This window comes from Macaca fascicularis, chromosome 20, assembly GCF_037993035.2.
Source record: "Macaca fascicularis isolate 582-1 chromosome 20, T2T-MFA8v1.1".
In the NCBI taxonomy this organism is placed as follows: domain Eukaryota; kingdom Metazoa; phylum Chordata; class Mammalia; order Primates; family Cercopithecidae; genus Macaca; species Macaca fascicularis.
In genome coordinates, this window is record NC_088394.1 from 46,033,187 (window position 1) to 46,052,243 (window position 19,057).

Consider the following 19,057-nt stretch of genomic DNA (forward strand, 5'->3'; position numbering starts at 1 on the left):
TGCTTGTTAGTGGATGCAGTTTCTTCCTAGCATCGATGGTCTTTACAATTTGGAATGTTTTTGCAGTGGCTGGTACCGGTTTTCCTTTCCATGTTTAGTGCTTCCTTCAGGAGCTCTTGTAGGGCAGGCCTAGTGGTGACAGAATCTCTCAGCATTTGCTTGTCTGTAAAGGATTTTATTTCTCCTTCACTTATGAAGCTTAGTTTGGCTGGATATGAAATTCTGGGTTGAAAATTCTTTTCTTTAAGAATGTTGAATGCCCCACTCTTTTCTGGCTTGTAGAGTTTCTGCCAAGAGATCTGCTGTTAGTCTGATGGGCTTCCCTTTGTTGGTAACCCGACCTTTCTCTCTGGCCTTAACATTTTTTCCTTCATTTCAGCTTTGGTGAATAAGCGCCTGGCTAATTTTTGTATTTTTAATAGAAACGGGTTTCACCATGTTGGCCAGGCTGGTCTTGAACTCCTGACCTTATTATCCACCCACCTTGACCTCCCAAAGTGCTGGGATTGTAGGCATGAGCTACTGTGCTTGTCCTAGAGATGATATTCTAATACAGTCCTTCTAAGCATTTGAGATTTATTAATAATGTAATCCTGTGGGTTCTATATGGATAGTGGGAACTGTTACAAGATAATTTAGTGGAGGCTGGCCACGGTGGCTCACACCTGAAGTCCCAGCACTTTGGGAGCTGAATTGGGAGGATCACATGAGCCCAAGAGTTTAAGACCAGCCTGGGCAACATAGTGATACACTGTCCCCACCAAAAAAGGTTTTTTAATTAGCCAGGAGTGGTAGCTTGCTTGCGCCTGTGGAAGCTAAAGTGGGAGGATTGCCTGAGCCCAGGAGGTCAAGGCTGCAATGAGCTATGATTGTGCTGTTGTACTCCAGCCCGGGCAACAGAGTGAGACTCTGTCTCAATTAAAAAAAAAAAAAAAATGGAGAATTTAGTGGGGAGAATGGGGCTAAATATCTCTGCTGTTTTGTGTTATGGTTGAGAGTTAAAGGTATGATGGTTCTACTTCTCTATCTAACTTGTTTTAATTTTAATGCTAAATACAGTTCCGAATACAGTAGTTATAATGTTTGTGATACTCTGTACATACCTACATTTATGTTTGTGTCTGATATCAGAGATAAAAGGAGGACGTTTTAGTACAATCCGGTCCTTGCATTCAAAAGCACTATTATCTTTGTCTCCTTCATTAAAAGCTATTGGTTTTCAAAACATCAATGTGTTTTTTAGGAATGTTGTATTTCATATTGGGTCAGTCTGTCATTCAGCTCTATTACATGAGTTCTGAAATCATTTAGGATTCTGTTTTCCAGATTTTCAGAATCAGAACATTCTTTTTTAGTTATAATTAAAATGGTAGTATCCCATTCTGGGATATATTTTCCATTCCACGTCAGAATATTGAAAATTCAGACTGGGTGTCCGGGCACGGTGGCTCACGCCTGTAATCCCAGCACTTTGGTAGGCCAAGGCAGTTGGATCACCTGAGGTCAGGAGTTTGAGACCAGCCTGACCAATATGGTGAAATCCCGTCTCCACTAAAAATATGAAAATTAGCCGGGCATGGTGGCGTGCACCTGTGGTCCCAGCTACTTGGGAGACTGAGACAGGAGAACTGCTTGAACCCAGGCGGTGAAGATTGCAGTGAGCCGAAATCGCATCAGTGTACTCCAGCCTGGGTGACAGAGCAAGACTCCGTCTCAAAAAAATAATAATAATTAATTAATTAAAAATAAGAAAAAAAGAAAATTCAGGCTGGGCGTGGTGGTTCACAGCTATAATCCCAGCACTTTGGGAGGCCAAGGCGGGCAGGTCACCTGAGGTCAGGAGTTCAAGACCAGCCTAGCCAACATGGTGAAACCCCATATCTACTAAAGATACAAAAATTAGCTGGGCGTGGTGGTGCACACCTGTAATCCCAGCTACTTGGGAGGCTGAGGCAGGAGAATTGCTTGAACCTGGAAGGCGGAGGTTGCAGTGAGCCCAGATCTTGCCACTATACTCCAGCCTGAGTGACAGAGTGAAAAATATTAAAATCAGTCTGAAAAATTCACCTGAGTGTAATTACTCCTGCGTTGATTATGTACCTACATTTAGACGTGCTACAAATTCTTAAATACTGTTCAAAGTTGTTAAGAGTAAAGACATTTTGAATCACCTCTTTGTGTACAATTCATAAATTTATTTAGACCTTTAATCAAATATACATTTCACAGTCAATGTGGTAACTTTTTGAAGTTCAATAGCAACAAATTGGCTGGACAGGGTGGCACACACCTATAATCATAGCACTTTGGGAGGCTGAGGGGGGTGGATTGCTTGAGCTCAAGAGTTTGAGACCAGCCTGTACATATGATGAGACCCCGTCTCTACAAATACAAGAAAAATTAGCTGGACATGGTGGCACGTGCCTGTGATGCTAGCTACTCGGGAGGCTGAGGCAGGAGGATTGCTTGAGCCCAGGAGGTCCAGGCTGCAGTGAGCCTAGATCACACCACTGCACACCAGCCTGGGTGACAGAGCAAGACCCTGTCTCAAAAAAAACTCAAATGTATTAACAACTTCACGCTGATTTTTGAGTGCCTGTTAGGTACCATGTTTTAAGAGATAGGCCTTATTACTTCATCATCCTGCTGAGGAAGCTGAGATTTAGGAACCTTAGCTGAGAGGTTAAGGAACCTCTTCCAGGTCATTCATTCTTTTTTTTCTTTTTCTGAGACGGAGTCTTGCTCTGTCGCCCAGGCTGGAGTGCAGTGGCGCAATCTCGGCTCTCTGCAAGCTCTGCCTCCCGGGTTCATGCCATTCTTCTGCCTCAGCCTCCCGAATAGCTGGGACTACAGGCGCCCACCACCACACCCAGCTAATTTGTTGTATTTTTGGTAGAGATGGGGTTTCACCATGTTAACCAGGATGATCTCGATCTCCTGACCTCGTGATCCGCCTGTCTCAGCCTCCCAAAGTGCTGGGATTACAGGTGTGAGCCACCATACCCAGCCCAAGGTCATTCATTCTTTTAACTTGTATTTATTGAACGCTTTGTGTCGTACACTGTTCTAAATGCTAGGGTTGCAGGCGTGAACAAGATAAGCCAGGTCACTATGCTCATGGAGTTTGCATTCTAGTAGAAATAAATGTTTTATGTGATAACTAGCTATGAAGAAAACAATAAAAGCAGAATGATATGAGGCGTTACACTAGGCCAGTTAGTGTGGAAAGGCCTCTGTGAGGAGGTAACGTTTGAGCCAAGACTAAAATGAAGGCGGGAGGAGTCACATAATTACTCTATCCCAGGTCTCCTATTACTTGTTCTGTGATCATCACGGGAAGTCCCCTATTTTGGTACATTTTGTATATCTGAAAATGAAAGAGCCAAAAAATAAAATCAACTGGGATTAAAATTTGAACAGAAGCTGCCTCTCTTCCACCCGGATAACCTAAAAGCAGGGGATCGGAATGATATCGAGTCCCAGGCACTGTGGGGCAGGAAATGAGTGTATCTATTGCTGCATAACAAGTTACCCCAAAACTCTGTGACTTAAAACAACAACTATCATTTATTATTTCTGAGAGTTTCCTTAGGTCAAGAATTTAGGGTACAGTGGAGATGGCTTGTTCCTACTCCACAATGTCTAGGCCAGTGGTTCTCAACCATAGCCACTTATCCCCTCTCACCTCCCACCTGGGGACATTTGGCAACATCTGGAGGAATTTTTGGTTTTACAACTTGGAAATTGCAACTGGTATCTAGAGGGTTGAGGCCAGGAATGCTCCTTCACATCCTGCGGTGCCCAGGAGACCCCTGCACACACACAAAATGGAGAATTATCTGGTCCAAAATGTCAGTAGTGCAGAGGCTGAGAAATACTAGTCTAGGGCCTCTGCTGGAAAACTTCCAGAGTGTGGGCCAGAATCATCCGAAGTCTTGTTCACTCACGTGTCTGGCAGTTGGTGCAGGGGTTGTCAGGTAGAACACCCACGGTGACCTCTTCATGTGACATGGGCTTCTGCATAACAGGATGGCTAGGTTCCCAGGGCAGAAGTTGAGAGAAAAAAGAGCTTGCACACATGCGTCAGGGCTGGAAGTCATACTGCCTTTTGTGACCATCACTTTGTATTCTGTTGGTTGAAGAAGTCACAGAGTCCTACCCTGATTTAAGGAAAGGAGAAGTAGATTTCACATCTTTATAGGAAGTGGCGAGGTTCTTGAAGATTACACAGGACTTGAAATATTGCTGTGGCCATTTTTAGAAAATACAGTTTACCACACCAAGCAGATCTCTTCCCATCAAAGGGGTTAAGGAGCCAACTCCCCTGGGTGACCCTCACTGTCCCTTGCCCGTGCCTGTGCCAGAGTAATGGCTTACTGCTGGTGTTCTGTTTGTCCTGTGTGGGAAGAAGGGACAATAGGAAAAGTGTGCGAATAAGGAGTAGGAGTGGGAAGGGAATGTTAGGTCAGTTAAAATGATGGTGCTGTCATGTCCTGGCTCTGCACAAGCAACAGTTTGTGGCTAGGCCGTGAGCTTGGGTTGGCAAGGAAGCATTCTGACTCCACCAAAGGTAGGTCTCCCCAGCACCGTGATGGAGATCTATGAATGACAGAATTCAGTCTGCAAAAGCTAGCTCAGGTTTATTATGTGCTAACGTGTGAGTCAAATGAAAACCCAGTGTCTGAAGTCAAGGACTGTCTGTAGAACACCTCCTTGCTGTGATTATTTCAACCACAATCATCTTTCAGACTTAGGTTTAGAGTGTACAGGGGACTGTTAACTAAATATTTTGGCTAAATATCGAGGGTTTTTTTGTTTGTTTTATTAAGAATAGCATTTATTCACATTTAGCATGCTTTGTTTCGTTTGCTGCTTCTACAAAATAGCCTATCTTGGAGAAATGCAAATTTTATATTTCAGTTTTGTGTTTTAGATTTTGCTAAACACGCTGACTTTCTAGAAGCCATAAGTAGTGCTTTGAGGGCCCTTTTGCAAACAATGGCCTCCAAGAACATTTCCCAGGTAAGAGTTCTAAAATTTTTTGTATGAAACTTGTAAAGATTCTGTATTATGGAGGCAAAATTCATTACTTCACTATTTTTAAAAATACATATTTCTGTTACAAGAGTAATACATTATCTTTGTAAAAAAGAAAACAAAAGTGATTAAAATAAAAAGTAATATCTTTCTGCCCCCACCATCAGCAACACACAGGTGCTTTTAATTTAATTTTTTAAATTTTTTAATATATAGGCTTACTAGCTAAACAAGTGCTTTTTAATCAATACAACTTAATTGATAAATATGTTGTAAATAATTTATCTATCATTGGTCTTTTTTTTATTTTATTTTATTTTATTTTATTTTTTGAGACAGAGTCTTACTCTGTTGCCCATGCTGGAGTGCAGTGGCACGATCTCAGCTCACTGCAACCTCTGCCTCCTGGGTTCAAATGATTCTCGTGCCTCAGCCACCCAAGTAGATGGAATTACAGGCATGCGTCACCACACCCATCTAATTTTTGTTTTTTTAGTAGAGATGGGGTTTTGCCATGTGGCCAGGCTGGTCTTGAGTGCCTGACCTCAAGTGATCCACCCGCCTTGGCCTCCTAAAGTGCTGGGATGACAGGTGTGAGCCACCATACCCAGCTCTTTTTTTTTTTTTTTTTTTAACATTTCATTACAGATTTTGCAAGCATGTCCTCCTCACCCTCCACAGCAGTCCATGTGCACTTCATCTCCCATAGGTGCCTTACCACTTCTGTTAACTTTTTACTAAGGAGATTTTCAAACATTCCTAAAAGCAGAGATAATTCCGTTGCTTTGTTTTTTGAGACGGGGTCTTACTGTGTTGCCCAGGCTAGTCTCCTGGGTTCAATCCTCCCACCTCAGCCTCCCAAGTAGCTGGGATTACAGGTGTGCGCTACAATGCCCAAAGCAGAGATCATACAATACCCTATGAGCCTACGTGCACTGTCACCAAGCCTCAGCAGGTTATTGGCATCCTGTCATTCTTGTGACATGGTTTCATTCATCTCACTGGGTCCTTATTTTTGTTTCCTGGAGTATTTTAAAGCAAGTCATGTTTGACCCATGAGTATTTTATTATGTAGTTCAGTATGCATGTCTGACAGAAAATTAAATGTTTAAAAATCTTAACCCCAGTACCATTACCCCAAGCCTCCAAATTAATGGATATTTCTTATTATCCTTTGGTTTGCACTCTGAGTTCAGTTTTCCCGGTTGCAGTCTGAATTCAGTTTTCCCAGATTGCCTTAAAAATGTATTTTAACGTGGCCAGGCATGGTGGCTCACACCTGTAATCCCAGCACTTTGGGAGGCTGAGGCAGGCAGATCACCCGAGGTCAGGAATTCGAGACCAGCCTGGCCAACATGGTGAAACCCCATCTCTACTAAAAATACAAAAGTTAGCTGGGCATGGTGGCGCACTCCTGTAATCCCAGCTGCTTGGGAGGCCGTGGCAGGAGAATTGCTTGAACCCGGGAGACAGAGGTTGCAGTGAGCCGAGATCATGCCACTGCACTCCAGCCTGGGCAACACAGCGAGACTCTGTCTCAAAAAAAAAAAAAAGTCTTTTAAGAATTGGCTTGTTCAAATCCGGATCTAAGCAAGGTCCACGTGTTGCTTTTGGTTGATATTTTGGTCTCTTATTAACCTTTTTTTTTTTTTTTTTTGAGACAGAGTCTCGCTCTGTCGCCCAGGCTGGACTGCAGTGGCACGATCTCGGCTCACTGCAAGTTCTGCCTCCCGGGTTCACGCCATTCTCCTGCCTCAGCCTCCCAAGTAGCTGGGACTACAGGCGCCCGCCACCATGCCTGGCTAATTTTTTGTATTTTTAATAGAGACGGGATTTCACCATGTTAGCCAGGATGGTCTCGATCTCCTGACCTCGTGATCCACCCACCTCAGCCTCCCAAAGTGCTGGGATTACAGGCGTGAGCCACCGTGCCCGGCCATTATCTCTTAAAAAAAAAAAAAGTTTTACTGAGATTTGATTCACATACCATGCAGTTTATCCATTTAAAGTATACAATGCAGGCCGGCTGCCATGGCTTACGCCTGTAATCCCAGCACTTTGGGAGGCCAAGGCGGGTGGACGACATAAGGTCAGGAGTTCAAGACCAGCCTGGCCAATATGGCGAAACCCCATCTCTACAAAAAATACAAAAATCAGCTGGGCGTGGTGGCAGGCACCTGTAATCCCAGCTACTTGGAAGGCTGAGGCAGGGAGAATTGCTTGAACCGGGAGGTAAAGGTTGCAGTGAGCTGAGATTGCGCCACTGCACTCCAGCCTGGGCGACAGAAGGAGACTCTGTCTCAAAAATAAATAAATAACTAAAGTGTACAATTCAGTGATTTCATTGGTTTTAGATTCTTAAATCTCTTAATCTATAACATTTCCCTCACTCCCCTGCTTTCCCCATACACTTACCCATTGAAGAAACTCTAATTTTGTTCTGTAGTGTTTTCCACACTGGCAGATTTGGCCAACTCATCATGATGGTATCATTCAGCATTCCTCTGTCCCCTGTGTTTCCTGTGAGCCGGGAGCTAGGTCTAGAGCCTTAATTAGATCCAGGTCCAGATTATTTTTTGTTTTTTTTTTTATATTTATAATAAGTAATCTAGACAGGTCCAGATTTTTTGGCAAGAATAATTTATAGTGCTATATATATTTCCTACATTTATATCACAAATCATGTGGTATAAAATAGTGAAGCTGAGATTAATTAGTGAGTTCACGTTAATGGTTTCATAACCAGTGATTGTGGTTGCCTGGCTCCATTATGTCATTAGTGGGTTGCAGAATAGAGATATCCTAATTTTGTCTGTTTTTTTACATTTATTAGCTATGTTTTTTTTGTTTTTTGTTTTTTGTTTTTTCCAGAATAGGTATCCTAGCAATCTCTATTAAGTGGCCAGTGATTTTTTTTTTTCTTTTTAGTATCATTTTGAACTCAGGGTTTTTAAAATATATTTGTATTTCATTCCATTACAGTCATGCTTTTTGCTGCCAAATTCGTCGCATCTTTGGATAGTAGGAGTCCCTTCAAATTGGCTCCTGTGTCTCTTTGACAAGAATTTTAGGTTTTTGATCACTTTTGCTTCCAGGCATAAGATTTTCTTGCTTAAAACCTGGAATCTGGCTGGGCACAGTGGCTCATGCCTATAATCCCAATACTTTAGGAGGCTGAGGTGGGCAGATCACTTGAGGTCAGGAGTTCGAGACCAGCCTGAGTGACATGGCAAAACTCCATCTCTACTGAAAATTCAAACATTAGCTGGGCGTGGTGGCATGTCCCTGTAATCTCAGCTACTTGGGAGGCTGAGGCAGGAGAATCACTTGAAGCCAGGAGGTGGAGGTTGCAGTGAGCCGAAATAGCGCTGAGCTCTAGCCTGGGTGACAAGAGTGTGACAAGAGTGAAACTCTGTCTCAAAACAAAAAAAAAAAAACCCTGGAATTAGTTACTTCTCCAAGAAGCTCTGATGTCTTTAGTCGGGAAACTGAATTGTAGAGTGCTTATTGCTACCATGTTGTCATTGTTTCTAGGTCTTTTTAGTGGAAATAGCTAGGAAATAAGCATTTTTTTAGGAGGCAAAACTAGTAAGTTTATACTGATAATTTCCAGTTTAAATTAAAAAATGGTACAATGTTTTTACTTAATTTTTGATTTTATATTTGTATCTTTTTATACCCCCAAAAAAGATACATTTGTAACCAAAAAGGTACATTGTACCCAAAAAGATACATTAGTGACATTAAAATTCTTACTTGCAACTGGTCTGATGGTAGTGGGTTATCAGAGCTTATTAACATTGTGTCACTAAAGTTGGTATATAACCCCCCCATGCTAAGTTTGACTGGCTTAAAAAATAATAGAAAATAGGCCAGGCGCGGTGGCTCACTCCTGTAATCCCAGCATTTTGGGAGGCCAAGGTGGGTGAATCACAAGGTCAGGAGATCGAGACCATCCTGGCCAACACGGTGGAACCCCGTCTCTACTAAAAAATACAAAAAAATTAGCCGCGCATGGTGGCGGGTGCCTGTGGTCCCAGCTACTTGGGAGGCTGCAGCAGGAGAATGGCGTGAATCTGGGAGGTGGAGCTTGCAGTGAGCCGAGATCGCACCACTGCAGTCCAGCTTGGGCGACAGAGCGAGACTCCATCTCAAAAAATAATAATAATAATGATACATAATTTTAAAAATTAAAATTAGAGAAAAGAAGAAAGAAAAAGATTTTTCAAAAATTTTATTATTTGCTTTCTCCTACAGAATGTACTTTGTAGTAGTGACTTTAAAAGACATTAAAATTATTTGCTATACAGTAATACTAAAATTGTTTGCTGTAGTAACATTAAAATTGTAGTGACTTTAAAACTATTATTTGCTTTATCCTACAGAATGTACTTAATAGTATCAAAATAACAATGCCCTTGTTATTGCTAACAATAACACTATTTCTTTTTGCCTCTTTATATACTTTCTTTCTTAATGCTTTTAAATTTTTTTATACTTTTTTTTTTTTTTTTTTTTTTTTTGAGACGGAGTCTCGCTGTGTCTCCCAGGCTGGAGTGCAGTGGCGTGATCTCGGCTCACTGCAAGCTCCGCCTCCCGGGTTCACGCCATTCTCCCGCCTCAGCCTCCCAAGTAGCTGAGACTACAGGCGCCCGCCACCACGCCCGGCTAGTTTTTTGTATTTTTAGTAGAGACGGGGTTTCACCATGTTAGCCAGGATAGTCTCGATCTCCTGACCTCGTGATCCACCCGCCTCGGCCTCCCAAAGTGCTGGGATTACAGGCTTGAGCCACCGCGCCCGGCCACTTTTATTTTTTAATTTTTTAATAGGAGGTCTTGCTATGTTGCCCAGGCTGGTCTTAAACTCCTGGCCTCAAGTGATCCTCTTGCCTCAGCTTTCCAAAGCTAAGAATTTTTTTGAAGAGCATAATTTGACCTTCAGTTTCTAAGAAATGGGAATGGTAATGGGATGCATAGCATGCCATGTGGCTGTTGGATGGACCAGAAAACCTTATACTCTAGGGCCTATAGGAATATCAATTATTTTTATTGATTTTCCCTGGTATGTAAGCAGCAGCTTATGGGATCAGTGTGATGGTTAAGGAAAATTACTCAAAGCCCATGCTCAGGGCCAGGTGAAGTGGTTCATGCTGATAATCCTAACACTTTGGGAGGCTGAGGCAGGAGGATTGCTTGAGCCCAAGAGTTCAAGAACAGCCTGGGCAACTTTGTGAGACTTCATGTCTACAAAAACTAAAAATAAATTAGTCTAGTGTAGGGGCGCACGTGAGTGCTAAGTAGTGAAGCTAGGATTTGAACCCAGGGTGTCTGGCTCCAGATTCCAAGCCTTTCATCACCACACTGTGCTGCTGCTTATAGGAGATAGTCTCACTCTGTTGCCCAGGCTGGAGTTCAGTGGCATGATCTCAGCTCACTATAACCTCTGTCTCCCGGGTTCAAGCATTTCTTGTGCCTCAGCCTCCCGAGTAGCTGAGATTACAGGCATGAGCCACTGCGCCCAGCCTTAAACTGAAAATTATCCACTACATGGTAGAAGCACCATATAATGTAATGGTTTTTACAATGTTTAATTATGATAATACAAACATCTCAAAGTAAGTTCTTGCCTTGTATAGACTCAGCCAGTTTTTTTTAAAGCTACACAATCCTGTTTATATTTTCAAAGCCCTTTTTTTTTTTTTTTTTTTTTTACCATTAATATTAAAAAGAAATTGGAATCTCTTTAGTCTGTGTACATCTGGCATGAAAGTCTTCATCAAATTAAATGAATAGGACCTGGAGCCCCTTTGATATTAAGATAACAATGGCGACATGAGCAGGGCTCACCCTAGTTCAGAATTACCAGCTCTGTCTGGGAGAACTGGAGTATATATTAATAGTAACTTACCTGCCAGGAGTTTATGTCACTCTTAAAATCCTGTAGCCTGTAGAGGAGATTCCTGTCAGTCCAGTTTTTGCATGCTGATATAATTGATTGAGTTTAACATTATAAATACTCTCCTCTTCTCTTTCAACAGTGCATGACTCCTGATCAGCTAATGACATTATGCAAAGCAGGCATTCATAGTAGTAATGTCGGGGTTAGAGTGAATGTCGTTAGCATTTTAGGAATCACTGGCAGCGTCCTTGCCAAAGAAGATGGTACACTTGAAACCCTTAAGGTAAAACAATTTGCTTCTGACCTAACATGTTAAATAATTAGAAATGGGAGGAGAAGAACTGTTGGTGTAGGATTTCCTAAAACTTGTGTGGACATGAAGAGAAGTCACATCAAGTTGCTTTATTGAGTTATATTATTAGAATGTACCCTTTGGCTTGATCTAACCATGTGTATTAATTAGGTAAGTACTTGAAAAGTTGAGCCAGATTTTACAATTTAATGTTATTCCAGAGGTACTTGTTTTAAAAAAATAAATCTCTCTTTAGTGAAAGGGCAAATTCAGAATTTTAAAAGATGCCTTCTGCCTTTGCTATTGTATCCAATGTATGCATGTTACATTCTCCTGCTGATGAAGGAACAATCCAAACCATTTTCCTTGCACATCAGGCAACATGCATTCTGAAAAATACCACACAGTTAATTCTAATACCACTCCATAAATGTTAAGCAGCAACCCTGGTAGTGCCAATATACTAGGAATTCCCTCAACATATTTACTCTTAACACTTGGCGTAGTTGTTTACAAACTGCACTGTTAGGAGTACAGCGTCACTAGTAATTAAAAGGACAGTCATAGTAAAATTACCCTTTGGTGTGCTAATAATTGCTGAAGTGTGAGACTAATGGATAGTAAACTCATTATTATAAAGTACCTCTTCACCTGCTAAGAACTTTACAGTGATGACTGATGTTTTTAAGAATCTATTTTTGAAAAATGATACTTGCAAAGCTTTTTTTTTTCCCCCGAGATGGAGTCTCACTCTGTCACCCAGGCTGGAGTGCAGTAGTGCGATCTCGGCTCACTGCAACCTCCTCCTCTGGGTTCAAGCAATTCTTCTGCCTCAGCCTCCCGAGTAGCTGGGATTACAGGTGCCCCCTACCACACCTGACTAATTTTTCTATTTTTAATAGAGGTGGGTTATTGCCATGTTGGCCAGGCTGGTCTTGAACTCCTGGGCTCAAGCCATCTGCCCCCTTCAGCCTCCCAGAGTGCTGGGATTACAGGCATGAGCCACTGCACCCAGCAACAGTTATTTCTTAGTGTGTCTAATTCCGGTCCATATTCATAATTTTACAGTTGCCTCAAAATTATCTGTTTACAGAGAGCTTGTTTACATTGATGAAGTCCACATGTTATGTTTCTTGTGGGGTCTTCTCTTTCTCTCTTAATCTTGAACAATTCCTCCCCGGCACCACCTGGTTATTCTCAGCTCCTGAATCAATTGTCCTATATGGTGTCCAGCCTTCTGGATTTATCTGATTGCTACCTTGTGGTGTTAAATTTGTTGTTTTATCCTTTTATGTCCTGCACACTGACAGTTAGATCTACAGACTAGTTTAAGATTCAGATCAGTCCTATTTTACATTTTTTAGAGATGAAGTCTTGCTCCATTGCTGAGGCTGGTCTCGAACTCCTGGGCTCAAGTGATCCTCCTGCCTTGGCCTCACAAAGTGCTGAACTTACAAGTGTGAGCCACTTGCGACTGGCCCTAAAGTGTTTTTCTTTTTTTTCTTTTTTTTTTTTTTTTTGAGACGGAGTCTCGCTCTGTCGCCCAGGCTGGAGTGCAGTGGCGCGATCTCGGCTCACTGCAAGCTCCGCCTCCCGGGTTCACGCCATTCTCCTGCCTCAGCCTCCCGAGTAGCTGGGACTACAGGCGCCCACAACCGCGCCCGGCTAATTTTTTGTATTTTTAGTAGAGACGGGGTTTCACCGTGGTCTCGATCTCCTGACCTTGTGATCCGCCCGCCTCGGCCTCCCAAAGTGCTGGGATTACAGGCGTGAGCCACCGCGCCCGGCCGTAAAGTGTTTTTCTTATGCTTTTAAAAGCAGATTTTTTGTTGTCGTTGTTACAGATAAGATTTCTATGCATCTTGACATCATAGAGCAAGCCTTTTGAGAGAGGTAGAGAGGAAAGTTTAGTGATTTCCTAAATCATACATCATTTATGGTTTTTAATTCACTTTATGAATATAAACTATAATATGTTTAATTTATCTTGCTTATACTTGGTATGTTTATAAGTATTTAAGTCTGATCTCTTAAAGTTTTAATTTTTCCCTGGCATTTGTATATAAAATAGTATGCATGAGTTATTGCCACATTCAAAGTTAGTACTTGTTTTGGAGACTGGTGTTAGTCATATTAAATGTGTTTTGTTGTTTCCAGAATATTGGGTGCTTTCTGCTTGAGGTTACCACCAAAGATCCTTCCCTTGTGGTAGCAGGAGAAGCTTTGGATGCCCTCTTTGATGTTTTTGCAGATGGTAAAGAAGCCGAAAGAGCCTCGATTCAAATTAAATTATTATCTGCTCTGAAAGAATTCCAGCCGGTCTTTAAAATGAAGGTTTGTAGCCATTTAACTTATAAATGCGTAAGTCTGAACATTCTGTGGGGACGAGGGTGGGTGTAGTTACCGCTGTGCAATTCAGAAGCATGTGCATGACAAATCCCCATACGTAGCACAGCATCCCCAGTACTTTGTAAAATGTTTATTGACTGAGTCATAGCTCAACAGTGTGACTATTGAATCACTGAAACTGAAGCCAAAATGGTATCTGACAAGTTCTTCTTTTTTTAACAGTTCAGTAATTTTGACAATGCTTCATATATGTCAGTATTATACTCTGTATTTTGTAAAGCACTTTCATACACATTTTGCATTTATTTAATTTTACTTTTGTGTGTTTTTGAGACAGAATCTTGCCCTGTTGCCCAGGCTGGAGTGCAGTAGCGCAATCTTGGCTCACTGCAACCTCTCCTTCCTCGGTTCAAGTGATTCTTGGGCCTCAGCCTCCCATGTAGCTGGGATTACAGGTGTCCACCACATCACCCAACTAATTTTTGTATTTTTAGTAGAAACGGGGTTTTGCCTTGTCATCCAGGCTGCTCTCGAACTCCCAACCTCAGGTGTTCCCCAACCTTGGCCTCCCAAAGTGCTGGGATTACAGGTGTGAGCCTCCATGCCTAACCATATTGTTTTTAAAGGTTACAGTCCTTCAAATTTCTGGATAAAGAGCTTGCAAGATAAGGAAAAAATATCCCCTATTTCCCTGCAACTTTAAGGAAAGCAGATATATTAATAGTTAAGAGTCATCAAACTCTGCAGAAGCAGGTGCTTAGAAAAGGTTAGATAAACAGTGAACTGGGAAAATAACCCCCGACTTCTGAAAGGTCTTTGTGCTGATTGATTTTCCTACTCAGTATGTATTGCTGTGGTAATAACATTTGTTTTTCTTTTATCAAAGGTATAAAGCTCTAATGAGATTTCTTACTAGCCAGAAGCTAGCCTGTAGTTATTTATATGAAACTTTTTTTTGCAAAATGAAGCCACAATTTGTATTAAAGGCTGTTCAGTGTATATTTAGCTACAAAATGCATTTATGTACAATCAAGAACTTCTCTTGAGCAGTGTTTCTCAAAAGTGCCCTCCTTGTATCAGCAGCATCAGCCCTGTCTGGTAACTTGTTCAAAATGCAGGTCCTTGGCCCCAACTCCAGACCTACTGAGTCACAGACTCTATGGATGGGTCTACCAGTCTGTTTTTTAACAAGCCTTCCAGGTGATGCTGTTGCACACTGAAACCTGAGAGCCACTGCTCTAGACTAGAGGTGAGATCAAACTCAGATTCCATACAATTGTTATAAAAAACCACAGGCCAGGTGCAGTGGCTCACACCTGTAATCCCAGCACTTTGGGAGCCCCAGACAGGAGGATCACTTGAGTCCAGAATTTCAAGACCAGCCTGGGAAACATAGCAAGAACTTGTCTCTACAAAAAAAGTTTTAAAGTTAGCCATTAAGTGGTGACTTATGCCTGTCATCCCAGCTACTCAGGAGGCTGAGCAGAAGGATCGCTTGAGCCTAGGAGTTGGAGGCTGCAGTGAGCTGAGATTGCAGCACTGTACTCCAGCCTAGGTGACAAAGCAAGACCCATCTCTACTAAAAACAAACAAAACCAGTGCTGGGCATGGTGGCTCACACCAGTAATCCCAGCACTATTAAAGGCCAAGGTGGTAGGATCGCTTGAGCCCAGGAGTTCAAGACCAGCCTGGGCAACATAGTAAGACCCCACCTCTACTAAAAATTTTTAAAAATTACTCCAGCATGGTAGTGCGCCGCTTGTAGTCCTAGCTATTGTGGTGGCTGAGGCAGGAGGATCACTTGCGTTCAGGAGGTTGAGGCTGCAGTGACCCATGACTGCACCATGGCTCTCTGGCCTGGGTGACAGAGAGAGACCCTGTTCCCAAAACAAAAAAAACCACAACACTACAGACTAACCTCTGGCTAACAAAGGAATTTTTTCTTTTTTTTAAGATGGGGACTCACGTGTTGCCCAGGCTGGTCTCGAACTCTTGGACTCAAGCAATCCACCCGCCTTGACCTCCCAAACTGCTGGGATTACGGGCATGAGTCTGCACCCAGCCTAACAAAGGAATTTAATTAAGGCTTTATACCTTTGAGAGAAGAAAAATAATTAAATATCATTACCATAGCAATGCATACTAATTAGGAAAATCAGTCTGAACAGCAGACCTTTCAGAGGTTAGGGGTTATTTTCCCAATTCATAGTTTACATAATTCCTTTCTATAGTTTATATAACTCAACACCTGCCATTCAGTCACCTTTGTAACTATCATTTTTAACATGCACATTCTCAGTTTATTCTTTACTTACCGAGTTCCATTTACCTTGGAAGTAAAAACGTTTTTGCCAAATTCTTGCAGCTATCTCGGTCAGCAAATGGTTAAATACACCCTAGATTAAATACTTTATATAAATGAATTAATAGTATCTACCAAGTCACATATGATCTGTTTTTTGTTGTTGTTGTTGTTGTTTTGGTTTTTTTGCAGATACGTAAAGAAGGGAGAGGTAACTATAGCACAGATCAGCTGTGTGTTCTTGACAATGTGAAAATGAATTTGAGAAGATTTATTGCTTATCAAGAAACTGTTGAGAAAAGACTGACTTCTTAATCCCAAAAAGAAACAGTTCTTCCCCCAAAGTATTCAATGCTTAGAATACTAAAAGGTTTTCTTTGAATGTATATGTTTCTGAAAGTCATCTGTTAATGCTTACATTCTGTACATTCTGTAAAAACTTCAAAACCTGGCCGGGCGTGGTGGCTCACGCCTGTAATCCCAGCACTTTGGGAGGCCCGGGTGGGTGGATCACTTGAGGTCAGGAATTCAAGACCAGCCTGGCCAACATGGTGAAGCTCCATGCATGAGCATGGTGGCAAATGCCTGTAATCCCAGCTACTCGGGAGGCTGAGGGAGGAGAATCGGTTGAACCTGGGAGGCGGAGGTTGCAGTGAGCTGAGATCACACTACTGCACCCCAGCCTGGGCGACAGAGGGAGACTCTGTCTCCAAAAAAAAAAAAAGAAAGAAAGAAAAAAAAAAAACTTGCAAAACCTGTCAGAAACTCTGTTGGTTTTTTTGTTGTTGTTGGTTTTTTCTTTTTGTTGCTGTTGGTTTGTTTTGAGATGGAGTCTCACTCTGCTGCCAGGCTGTATTACAGTGCCGCGATCTTGGCTTACTGAAACCTCTGCCATTCCAGGTTCAAGTGATTCTCCTGCCTCAGCCTCCCGAGTAGCTGGGGTAACAGGCACCCACCACCACACCTGGGTTTTTTTGTTGTTGTTGTTTTTAAGTAGAGATGGGGTTTCACCATGTTGGCCAGGCTGGTCTTGAATTCCTGACCTCAAGTGATCTGCCCGCCTTGGCCTCCCAAAGTGCTGGGATTATAGGCATGAGCCACTGTGCCTGGCCAGAAACTTTTTTAAGCATTGAGATCTGTGTGCCGTTTCTAGCGCTCTCTAAATTATGTCTCTGGCATATTTTAATCACTGGAAATTCAAAGAGTGGAAGAGTGGAAGTGCAAAGGAATCTCAGGTAGCTCTTAACTAATTCACCAGCAGTGAAGAAACTTCAAACAATCATGTTTTCCTTGAATTTTGCAAAACAAGAAAATCCAAAGCATTGCTTGGATGGTCTTTTAAGGCATTTTATATCAGCTGAACCTTAAACTGAAATATGAAGACAAGCTTTATAAACTAGTTTTTTTATATGAAGTATACCGCTTATGTCTGCCTTTTGTGAAGAAGTGAATGAGTTGAATTTGTATTTCACTTACTAGATTATACTAATGAGCTAATGGGGTCATTGCCATCCTCCCTACTCATGACTTTGATGATTTATTGGTGTAATATCACTTCTTGATTTAATTTGATATGGAATCAGAATTGGGAGAAGGTATTTTTAAATAAACAACTTTTTGATGGAAAGTTTTGTGTCTTACAAAATCTTTTTTAAGATACTAAATAAAGGGTTATTAGTAGAAGATGAGATGACACTATTCCTGGATGTTTGTTTGCTAATGGATATTGCTTGGAATATATGTGAGACATTAAAAAAATGACAGCACGACTTTGCAGTATTTACCTCTCAGTGTCTTCGAAGTACTAGGTGACAGCTAGAGCTCGAGGGAGCTTCCCTGTGCATCATTGTCTTGGCTGGGCCTCTGAACTGGCTTCATTGTCCATCCGTTTGCCTGATAAGAAGGGAAATTTGAAAATTTCTTTACAGTTGATCTCAGTTGCCCTGATAAAAGGCCCAATCCCCAGTATAGGACTTAATTTTAATTCACTGCTTCCGTAGCAGCATAAAATGAGCTAGTAGTGTTAGATTTCATCTGCACTGTGATATGTTTTACAGTTTTTACCTATATGATATAGATGGTTGGGAAACCAAGATTGTTTCCCAGCCCTAAGAGTTCCTAGCCCATGGCACCAAGTAAAATGACCCAAATTGTATATATGGTGGGAAAACGGAAATCGTATACCATATACAACACCTCACTTTATTATGGTCCTTGCGCATGAATTTTAAGGTATGTTTGCACGTTTAGTGATGTATATGGTGGGAAAATGGAAATCGTATACCATATACAACACCTCACTTTATTATGGTCCTTGCTCATGAATTTTAAGGTATGTTTGTATGTTTAGTGATCATTTCAGCTAAATGATTGGCCCAAGCATGTCTCCCTGGAGAACGATTCTTCCCAAAAAGGAAGTATTAGCGTTTTCTCTGCCTCAATTATTTATAAAATATACTTATTTTCAAGGAGAAGAAAGTTTCTTATTCTGTTTGTTCTTCCCCACAGTTTCTGACCTATAAACAATCTGCAGGATATTTAGCACAGGACCTAGTATATAGTCAACTCTTGATAAATATTTGTTGAGTAAATAAATGCGGGTGATTTTCTCGTCATTTTGTGTGTGATTTTCTGTTTTACTAAGGAAGCTCTAAAGTGGCTGCTGAATGCAGAATCATCCTTAAAACACAGTAGAAGATGAGATGACACTGAAGATATGCCATCCTAAAAATCTCTTAGGTTCTGAAGCATGGATAATTGGGTCTGGATTTCTCCCATTCAGCTTTACTTTAACAACACAGAGGAAGGGAAAACAACTCATAAATACAGCATACAGTTTTAACTATTTACACAATAGCTCAATAGAGCATGCAAGTATTATTCATGGCACAGTATGATGGAGAGCTTTTTCTGTATGACCATAGGGGGAAAAAGTCTGCTTTAAAATACACTTATTTGAAAATCACCCAGAATAGCCCGTTAGAAATACACACTGGGGGCCCAGCGTTTTGGGAGGTCGAGGTGGGCAGATCACGTATGGTGAGGAACTTGAGACCAGCCTGGCCAACATAGAGAAACCCCATCTCTACAAAAATACAAAAACTAGCTGGGTGTGGTAGCATGCACCTGTAATCCCAGCTATGTGGGAGGCTGAGGCAGGAGAATCACTTGAACCTGG

General features: G+C 41.7%; 1 protein-coding gene across 19 annotated transcripts in view; it reads left to right on the forward strand.

Moving 5' to 3' along the window:
• The window catches only part of HEATR3 (HEAT repeat containing 3), a 47,184-nt gene extending 29,678 nt beyond the window's left edge, over positions 1-17,506 (forward strand). For 9 of the 19 annotated variants that reach the window (XM_074027205.1, XM_074027210.1, XM_005591882.4 and 6 more), the window contains 4 exons: positions 4,934-5,022; positions 11,076-11,219; positions 13,386-13,562; positions 16,072-17,506. In XM_074027205.1, the coding sequence (XP_073883306.1) occupies positions 4,934-5,022; positions 11,076-11,219; positions 13,386-13,562; positions 16,072-16,194 (533 nt within the window). In that variant the 3' untranslated portion in view covers positions 16,195-17,506. Of the gene's footprint in view, positions 1-4,920; positions 5,023-11,075; positions 11,220-13,385; positions 13,563-15,531 lie in introns of all 19 variants that reach the window. The other 10 variants (XM_074027207.1, XM_045381387.3, XM_074027216.1 and 7 more) reach the window with 5 other exon arrangements.
• Positions 17,507-19,057: the final 1,551 nt, after the last annotated feature.